General features: G+C 35.1%; 1 protein-coding gene across 1 annotated transcript; it reads right to left on the bottom strand.

Annotated features, from left to right (window-relative positions):
* Window positions 1–964: 964 nt before the first annotated feature.
* On the bottom strand, window positions 965–8,273 carry pias4b (protein inhibitor of activated STAT, 4b; the record flags this gene model as incomplete). Its single annotated transcript, XM_079378737.1, has 10 exons — window positions 965–1,155; window positions 1,234–1,373; window positions 2,287–2,447; window positions 2,791–2,864; window positions 3,208–3,313; window positions 4,227–4,352; window positions 4,922–5,015; window positions 5,121–5,162; window positions 7,565–7,661; window positions 7,931–8,273. The coding sequence occupies 10 exons, from the start codon at window positions 8,271–8,273 to the stop codon at window positions 965–967; spliced, it is 1,374 nt and encodes a 457-aa protein (XP_079234863.1).
* Between the last annotated feature and the right edge of the window lie 2,739 nt (window positions 8,274–11,012).

The following is an 11,012-nucleotide window of genomic DNA, read 5'->3' as shown; positions in this document are numbered from 1 at the left end:
GCTCACTAAAAGTTCATTTGGCATTTTTTATTAATATTGCATGTTGCTATTTTAATTGTTTTTTTTTTCACTAATTGTGATTTATTTTTTAAATATACTATTAGTCAAAAGTTTTCTGGACAGTAAGATTATGTTTTTAAATAATACTCTTCTGCTCGCCAAGCGAGCATTTATTTATTTTTTCAAAATACAGCGAAAGCAGTAATATTGTGAAATATTTTTACTATTTAAAATAATAGTAATTTCTATAATAATAGTAGAATTTTCTAAAATAACTAAAATAATAGAACTAAAATAATAGTAATTTTTAAAAACAGTGATTGATCTGGTTAGTGATGGACTGCTATTATTTTGAACACAACTGTGTGTAATTTAATACTGGCAAATATATGTTTTTCTATTATATTTCTATTTCATTTATTTTACAGGTGCTATTATGGTTATCAGTATCTTTTAAGGGGGTAAAAATATATGTCGTTCAAATAATGTTATTTTAGTATCTTTGAAATACTATATTTATTATATATTTTTCCATTTTAATTTAAAAGTTTTAGTAATTTTGTGTATTTACCTAATTTATTGCAACTTCAGTTATATTTAATATTTTTTATTTGCGGACTCATTGCAGGCAAGCTGCAAATGCTGTCATACCAACAATATAATGTATAGAACGTGCGGTCAAAATCATTTAAAAATGGCTTTTAATAAGTTTCATCTCATAAACTCAACAATATTTAGAGTCAGAACTATCAATTTAATAAGGAAACTTTATTGGCACCACAAGGAAGACACACAACAGATCTGACTACATGCAGAACACAATGACTGGATCACAACAGCTTCTCATCAGGCATCATCAGATTGTCATTCAGTCTTAAATGCTAAAAAACATTTGGAAATGTGATTCTAAACTACTGTCAGAGGTGATATTAACAAATATATATATAAAATAAATACTCAAAGCTCAGTTAATAGTTTGGACCTGGGTTTTTCGACTTTTAGGTTTAGTAGTTTTAACTATGCCAGATTTTCTAAAATGCACACTTTTGTCTTCTAAATGTGTAGAAACGGTCTCTTCTTTGTGGAAATCTTCATCGTCGGAGGAAAACTGAGTCAGATCCACGATAACGCTGCCCACTGGTTTAGAATTCACCTCTATCATGAGAAAATCAGATCAGATCCGTCCGTTCCTCTCTATCATGAGAACAGAGAAATGAATGCAGCAGATCTTACTGTGTTTGATCCGTTGATGTTGAACAGATTCTTTGTTTTTGTTGCTCTTGTCGTGTCTCACGGCTCTCCAGCTGCTGTCAGACAGATATTCAATCTCCTCCACATCTTCACCGCATTTCTCCAGAACTTCACACAGCAAACTACAAGAACACAGCAAACAAACAGCAACTGCAGCAGAAGAGATTCCTAGTGTTGTAGTACAAGAGACCGGTCTTGAGACCATTTTTTTGAAGGTCTCAGTCTTGTCTCAGACTAAGATGAATCAGGATTTTATTGAAGACCGGTCAAGACCACACTAAACTGCCTTGTGCATGTCTGATTTATATGTTAACATCATTACTGTGATTAGATGAAAAAATTCCTGCTTCAAATGCAATCAATAACTTATTAATTAGTTTTTTTGTTACTGTTAACAGTGGATTGTGTCACCAAAATGATAGCTACAAATGCACACAAGATTCAGTTTATAACTGCAAAAGATTACTTGTAGGAGATCTTGTTTTTTATATTATAAGTTATAACATGATGGCAATATAAGAACGAGAGAGCTGGTTTAACAAATATGTGCATGATTGCAAACCTGATATTGATTTTATACAAATAAAATACACAGTTTTAAAAGTTATTTTCTTATTTTGCCAATGGAAATGGTTTCAAACATCAAAAGCAGAACTGTTTCCGAGCAACACACTGGTGTTTCATTAATGATTGAATCAGTTCCTTTGAACGAATCATTTGAATAAATGATTCACATAACAAGTGATTCACCGCCACTGACTGGCAGAGACAGCTTCATATTTATCATTGTATTTTTCATATTTCTATATTCAAAAAATGTATTTTGAAAACATTAATCTCATTACATTTATGCAGTTGTAATTGTACCAATTCAGATGCATCTCTGCAGCGCAAAGCTGAATTTTCTTGTTTCATTTGATTGGTAACAGTTCTATATATTGACTTAATTTGCAAAATACTAAAGTATTACTGAACAAAATAAGCAAGCAAAGCAGTAACAGAGCAGTAATAATGGTTGGCTGCAGGTGAGATTACCTGTCGATCCGCAGCTCATCAAACGGAGCGTATCTGTGGCACACGGGACACATCCACCTGGGCTTCCTCTCGTTCATTTGCAGGTAGAAGGAAGCATCGAAGCACTGCAGGTGAGCACAGCCTCGAGCTCGACAGGGAACGGACATACGCATCTTCGCCAGCTTCGAGACACATGCAGACAGACAGCAACAGACTGAGAGATTCAGACGATTATTTTTTTTTTAATTACAAACAATAAAATTACTAAAACTTTGATTGAAGTTAAAGTGAAAATATATTTAATTCACAATAGTAACAATATCAGTGATATTAAATAACACTATTCTTCAATTACATGGGTTGATTTTTAATAAACAGATTTCTAACAACTTCAAACAACTTCTTGTTAAATGAAGTTCATTAAATAAACATTCCTGAAAACTTTTTGCTGTCAAATATATATGTAATAGATGTAGTGGAAATAAAATTGATAAAAATGACAAAAATACCTGAATTCTTACTTACTGGACAGATTAGTGATACTTGCAAACCTGTAGTAGAAACCTCATGTTCTGGATCAGAGCGTAACTTCTCAGAAACTGTCAAAATGGTTAAAATAAAAAAATAAAAATAAATGCACACAAATAAATAAAATATAAACTTGAAATAACAACAACAACAATTATAATAATAATGTTACAGAAAAGATCTGCTCACTAAACACAATGATGAATTTTCTCTTTTTTTGTGTATGAAACGTAAAATGTTCTGGTCTTGGAATATTTCACTGATGTTCAAAGGTCAATGCTGGTCTGTTAGCGGTTGATTAAAGTTGCAGACAGAACAACTTACCAATGCATTCATGTTAAATGTTAGAAGCATGAAAGTGCTAAAACATCCCTTATAATAGCCAAGAAGACTCAAGGATCCGTATGCGCTCACCTCTCTGTCTGCAGAGCTCCTGCTGCTCCACCGCGGTCCTGCGGAGCTGATCCAGCAGATCCTGAGACGACACAAGCCGCACCAGATACACAGCCACTGAATAACTCTACACACAAACACATTAACATTTCCTATGCGCTCCACATCTGCCATTGGTCAGCCAAATGGATAGACCCGCCTCCTCATGAATATTATAAAGTGAGATGATTTCTGTGAGACACATGTTGATGAAATATTTTATTTATCCTATAGAAAACTATTGTAGATGTAGTTTGAATGCTATGAAAGCTAGATATGTTCTGAAGGCCTCATGGCCTGCGTGACAGAGAAGTTACACGGGAAAGAATGGGATTTTAGCTGAAGTTGCTTGCAGCTGGTATCTGCACTGATACTAGGTTGCTCTTTTAGGTCACATTGCCCTCAAACATGGCCTTTTGATACAAATACTGAGGCAAACAATCACTTTCTGATAAGCTATTTGGCAGTCTTAGAAAGAAAGCAAGACGATAAAGTATTTGTATTTGAAGATGAGCCAGATCACTGGTTGAAAACTGTATAAAAGTGTAAACTGTGAGTGAGATGCTCAGATGTCCTGCATCTCAGCTTTCTTATCTTCTGGCAATAAAGTCTTAACAACAAAACTCCTGAGTATCCTGAGCATTATTTTGCAGGACAGAAAAGACTTTACTATGGAAGCTGTTTCTGCCACTGAATAAAATATAAAACAAGGTCACTGCAACCTTTTATCTCTGAATTCCCACTTTATTCTCAGAATTGTGTGATATAAACTCATAATTCTGACTTTTTTCTTGCATTTGTAAGTTCTCAAATCAGGACTTTTTTTCCTCAGAATTGCTAGATATAAACTCCCAATTGCGAGAAATAATGTCAGAATTGCATGAGTTAAGTACAGTATAAACTTGCAATTCTGACACTTTGTTCTCAGAATTGTGAGATGTGAACTCTCTTTTATTCAGTGACAGAAACGGGCTTTCATACTTTTCTCCACTAGATCTTACCTTGCCAAAGTTTCCCCAGACCACTGAGAATCGGTTTGTGAATGTAGGATACAAATCAGGCGTGAGGTCGATCGGACGACATGGACGAGAAGGTTCAGTCCCTATTTTATCAGATGAATAGGTACACTGGGAATAAGATGTAAAAATGACACAAAATTAAGGTAAATGAATGAACAAGGTCAAAACAATCATTCAGAAACAATGAAGTAACCAACGGTTTAAACCCAGCCATCATCAGAACTTCAACGCCTCGACTGTTTATAGACAGAATAAAAAAAAGTTCTAAGACTGTTATATTAACGTTACTATTAAGCTATGAAAATGGTATTTCTGAATGTTCTATTATTTCAAAAGGTCTGTTTTTAAAAATGTTTCATTCCATTTAAACATTCCATTTGATCATTTTGTTACTTTTAAATGTTTTCTGAACATTCCGAACAAGCAGCACCATTTAAAAACGTTAGACGAACTTCAAACTAAAACATCTAAAAAAAAAAAAAAAAAAAAGCTCCATGAACAATACATAAATTACTTTTTTGATAATTTTGCTCTTAACTTTGAAAGAATCTTGTTAGCTGGAAGAGGATACTATTATTTATATGTAAACTTGGTCTGGCAACAGTTTATTAGGTTTTATGTTAACGACACCTTTTTTGCATGTGATAGAGAAGTAAAGTTTTGCTGTCATGTGTCACCTGTATGGGACAGAGAGCGCAGTGATTAACTGAAACTACGATGTTTGGTGGATACTGGTCTTCTTCAACACCGATGCTCTCAGTGTAGCAAATCCTGAAGAACAACAACATTTTTTACAATGAATGTGGGCCAAATGTGTGATTTATTCAATTTCTCAAACAAACATGAAGTATTCGGACAGCCACAGTAAAATTTCACCTGAGCACCACTTGAACAGACGTCGGACCAGACTGAGACGACCTGATGGAAGGAAGGAAAGGAGGAGGAGTCAGTTAATTAAAGGGGACCTATTATGCAAATATCACTTCTATTAGATGTTTGAACACAGTTGTGTGGCCGCAGTGTGTGAAAACAACCAGCCTATAAATGTTAAAAATCCACACACTCATTTTTTTACAATACCAATAAATAATGAACAAATCTCTCCAAACGAGCGGTTTCAGATTGGTCATCGAGGGGAAAAACTCCCGTCCGTTTGTGACGGTCTCTGCTCTATTAGCATAGACACAGCCCTGAGTGAGAAGCAGCAGTCCGCTATTACTGTTTTCTTGCTGTAGCTGCCAAAGAGACATAGCAAGTGTTGTGTTTTGGGATGCACTAATGAACACAGGAGTCTCCATAGACTCCCTCCATCTGAGCCGCTGAGGACACTGTGGTTAAATTTCATTTTCGAAGGAAATATCCCGGAAAAAATCGATAAAGTCCCCTGTATGTTTAGGAATCAATACCAACTCTTTGTGTGCTTACGCCAGCTCCAGACAAAGTAAGTATCACGTGATTGTTTTCCAAATTGCCTTTCTGAAAGAGCTTCTTGGCACTATGTAAGGCTAATTGCTAAAGCTATCATTGTCTCTGCCTGTTTTCACTGATGCTCTCTTCACGTGCTGCCAGAATGATCGTGAATAGGAATGTGGTAGTTAAAGTTGCATATGAAAGCAATGTCAAGTCGACCGCTTGAATTTGCCGAGCTCATAATCAGAAGTGGGACTTATAAAGTTTGTAATAGCACATGAGTGCACCATGAGACCAGCTATGTCGTTATTTTTATCACACCGTGCTCCCGGTCTGTGTAATTCATAAACACTCATTTATTATGAACAGTGCAATCAGATGAATGATTTTTAAACCGAGTACGTTTTCTGTAAAGATAACAGGCTTCTACTAATAGTGGAATGTTTATTTGTGTGCTGGAGCTTGAGCTCTTGAAGCTCCGCCCTCTTCTGACAGGAACCAGCTCATTTGCATTTAAAGGGACATTAAAAAAAATGGCGTGTTTTGGCTCATACCCTAAAGTGGCAAGTTATCTGTGGGATATTTTGAGCTAAAACTTCACATATACACTCAGTGGGGACATCAGAGACTTATTTTACATCTTGTAAAAAAGGGGCATTATAGGTCCCCGTAAAAACTTCTAAACGTCCTATGAACACAAGCTAAAATGACTTACTCTCGGGGCAGTGTGTTTAACACAATACGGGACACCGTGTGTATTTATTCATGTCCGAATGACTGGCGAATGAGTGAATCAAACAGAAGAGTCATCAGTTTGAATCATGAACTGAACATTCAACTCACTTCCTCACTGAATCAGTTCAGATGACTCCCTTACTGAAGTTTATCATTTCAGAACCATTACCTATGGTGTGAATAATTATGAAAGCCATGTTTAAAACAGTATTATAGTTTTTATTAATGATTTGAATTAGTTTTTTGATATATATATATTTTTTAATAATTTTCTATTTTTTTTATTTTTTTGCACTTTTTGTCATTTTATTGTGTTTTTGACATAATTTTGCCTTTGCCCCCCCCCCATTTTTATTTCAGTAGTTTTAGTTATTTCAGTACATTAAGTTAATCTAAATGAAAATGTGAAATGTTTTCTTGCAACTAGCTGAAATAAAATAAGTTTACGGTTTGGCATAGTTTTTATATACTTTGAGTCAACATTTATTTTATCTCAAGAAATGCACCATGAGACCAGCAGTAGGGGCAGTCTTGGCCTAGTGGATAGAGAGTTGGACTTGTAACCCCGAAGGTCGTGGGTTCGAGTCTCAGGTCCGGCAGGGATTGTAGGTGGGGGAGTGAATAACCAACACTCTCTCCACCCTCAACACCACGACTGAGGTGGGACCCTTGAGCAAGGCACCGAACCCCCAACTGCTCCCCGGGCGCCGCAGCATTGGCTGCCCACTGCTCCGGGTGTGTGTTCACTACTGAGTGTACACTTGGATGGGTTAAATGCAGAGCACACATTTCACTGCTGGTTATACTCTGTATAACTCTGGACAAAAGCGTCTGCTAAATGACAAAAGTAAAGTAAAGTAAGTTAACTATAATAACTCTGGTTTAAAATGCACATTTAGTTCAGTTTTCCATTTACTTAAAATCTGCATTGCATGCATGTCACTCTTTTAGACAAATATAAGACATCCACAAAAATGAACATATGTAAGGGTACTGAAATAAAACATTTATTTAAATTTTAAGATGTGTTACAAAAGATTGTCTAGCATGCTTTTAAAATCATGAAGGAAAAGTTATATTGTGATATTGTAATATATCAGCATCACTCACTACAAACAAACAATAACACTGTTCATTAAGGCTCTGATGAAAAATAACGAGTGACAGAAACTCACGAGCTGCTCTGGATCTGAGCTTGTTGACTTGCACTGAGATGAAATAAGAAATCTGACTTCTGCATGGTTCCTCCACACATGCCATACATCTTGGGCACTGAAAACATGAGAAAATATATGCACATACAGACGTTCTAAATAAAAAAATAATAGGTTCAAACTGATTTTAATAAGAGAAAGGGTATATTTTTATCTTTGTGTTATCACCTTATTGCAGTGCACTTACATAATCGTGATGCGTGACAAACTAATTTGTGCATTAGTAAAATTATTATGCTATTTAAATGTCCCAATTAATATGACAATGACATCAAATAAAAATTGAATGCATGATTAAAAGCTAGATTTCCCACAAATGCATCATACCCAGAGGTGTCGGTGGCAGAATGGTGTCCAGCGTCTGGTAGAAGGGCAGTTTGATCATCTGTGGTTCTGTATGAACTGATATGGGTGACTGGGGTTTCTCAGGCGAGACACATGCTGGTATGGAGATGATTTCTACAGAACTGGGCTTTGAGCTCCTGCGGGTGTCTTTAGAAACCTGTCGGAGTTTATGAAGCTCTCGGACAGCAGACAGCAGTTCAGGACTGCATTCATTGTGCAGCAGATCCACGACTCTCTTCATGAGATCCTTCTTCAGGCCGCTTTTACTCTTGCCCATCTTGGAGAGCAGAAGACGAAGCTCCGTCACCCGTAAAGCCTCCAGCATCACCTGCAGGACAGATGAGCTACTGATGAACTTTACATCACAGAGTGTTTACATTATCATTTAGGATAAATTTATGATGAACAAAGTAACTTCCATTATAATTCTTGAGGTCATTCCAGTGAATACCTTTCAGTGTGGATTTATTTTCCTCAATAGACATTTTAAAACATATCTGCATTAAAAAATATATTATAGGGTGTTTAATGGTCTGTGTGCAGAATTTCAGCAGTAAAACTCAAAAATCAAAAACAAAGCATTGTTTTGACCAACAGAAATTGTAATTAATGAACTAAATTATAATGAATGAATATGAAACACATATGAAATATTGATGTTTATTTAAAAATGTCATTCACAGCACATGAGCCTGATTCACGAGCACTAATGAAGCACTAGTAACATTAAATTAGAGACATACACATTTACACACAATTTAATCTCAATTTCTCAAATAAGTCTGTTATTTTCAAGTGGGAGACAGCTACACCCTTTTAGGATGCAATTTTTTAAAGTTATAAGAAAAGTAGAAAGTTATAACTTTGTACAGTTTTTCAAGTCACAGTTTTCTTCTTCACATTATTTTCAGTGATAAGAAATAATGTCACAGTTCCTTGTGAAATAGTTCCTTATGAAATAGGTTTTCAGCAGTTTATTACTATGAAAAAAAACAAACAATATAATTATTTTAAATTCCAAGTTAAGAGTTTCATAACATGTTAATTCAGAGAAATGGTCAAATTACAAAAAATGGATTCTAAGTGATTCTATGTTATTTACACCAAGTGCAAATTGGCTAACAAAAGATTCTATGCAATATAAGTGTTGTAGTTAGATGCTATTTATACTTAGTGTAAAAAAATGGCATATATTTGCACATCAGTAACAGTTTACAATAACAACATACTGAGTGTACAAATATCATATTTAGTCTATTAAAATTATTAAATGGATGCTGTCTTATACTTGGATGATAAAGCCCTCCCTACAACCTACTCCTAAATCTACCTGATAAACACTTTATTAAATTCCCGTGAGGCACTTTATTTCCTCTTTGAATATGTCCTCCATTTTAGATTAATAAACATTTCCTATCTGATATGTGATGGGTAAAGGGAGAAGAACGAGTTCTGCAAAAGGGGGATTTTCACCTTTTGCCTTATGCCACTATTGTAGTTTGACGGGATCCCACCAGACACCGAGGGGTGGAGTTGGTGTAAATAGACTCAGCCAAGGTGAGCTTTGCATTTTTTGTAAATGAACACTCTGCAAAAGGCAACATCCAGTATCCTCGTTAAGCAAAGCCTCATCTTCACAGATGCAAAAAGCAAAGAATCCAGATTTCAAGCATACATTTCATGCAAAACAAAACAAAAACCTACGTAAAACTAGTGCCCAATGTAGACTACTGTACTAAAGGAATTTTCTGTATTGATTTTTTTTACAGGTGTTTTACCTGTATTTTGAAGTTTGCACTTCATTGCATTGTGTTGGGTTAATGGAAATGTCCATAAAACTGATGGATAATGTGGATAGTGTCCTTTTTAGTTCAACGGCTTGCTTGGGTTTGTGCAGTAAGCTATTTCAAATTTGCATGTCAATAATGATGTCTGAATGTGACGGGCATAATCCAGTAATTAAAACACCAAGCACACTGTCAATCATAATAAACTTAACTGGGATAATAAACAAACTGAAAAGCCTATCGAAGGAAAGAAAATTAGGTACACTAAAATTAGGTACCCAGCTCTATTTGCAGAATTAAGGATAAGTGCTCTCAAACAAACAGTAGCCTACTACAGTTTGATTGCATTTTTTACTCTCCACAAACTTTTTTCTAGAACCAAAAATAAAAGGAACAAAATAAAATATATAAAAAAAAAATTCTAATGAGGTATGTTTTGCAAAGATTTAAATTAAATTATTTTATTAACTTTTTAAATAATTTTTAACAAACCATTTGGGCTTTGTATAAACACAGGAGGTTTATACAAATAGGTTGGACTATTTCAGCTATAGATGCATACAATAAATAAAGCATGCAGTGTACTTCATTAAGTCAATCTTAGCACAAAGTGAGACATATGTATAAGATTTATGTTGTAATATATACTGTGCATCGGTGTAACATTATGTATTGTGTTTATGCAGCCCTTTTAATTGTTAGGTGGGTGCTAATGCAGGTTTTCATGTGATCAATAAACCAATGTCTATCAATGTGTCTATTTATCTAATGCTTTTACATCTTTGTCATAATGCCAATTCAATTATGACAACTCAAGATTTTAGCATTGTAATGGTTATGACAATGTTAATGTATATGGTCTTGGCGGAATAGATCTGCTACGGTGCTGCTGCTGTTGGTTATTTCTCTAGTTGTAGATTATTGCTGCTGCTGCAAGCAAGTACGGGAATTTGCTACTGCAAATGCATACGGCGATATGGTGCTGCGGGTATTTAAGACATACTGCTGCAGGGCTCGCAAAATTTCTAAATCCCTGGTAGCCCTTCAGGCAGGTACTCTTCAGATTTTGGTAGCCCGAAAATTTATTTAACTAGCCCAAATAAAATAAAGACCATAAATGTCAATCAAAAACATTTTCAATACACAAATATCAACAAATATCAAGGAAAGAGTTTTATTTTACTATTTACAAGGTATCGGGAGACGGGAGGCATAGTAAATACAGCGCATTGCTTGAGGTAGCCTAGATGTTGTGTTTTATTAGTAAATGTTTCATT

Source organism: Barbus barbus, assembly GCF_936440315.1.
Source record: "Barbus barbus genome assembly, chromosome: 26".
Classification (NCBI taxonomy): Eukaryota; Metazoa; Chordata; class Actinopteri; order Cypriniformes; family Cyprinidae; genus Barbus; species Barbus barbus.
The sequence above is the reverse complement of the archived record's forward strand: the minus strand, read 5'-3'. Positions and strand labels throughout refer to the sequence as shown.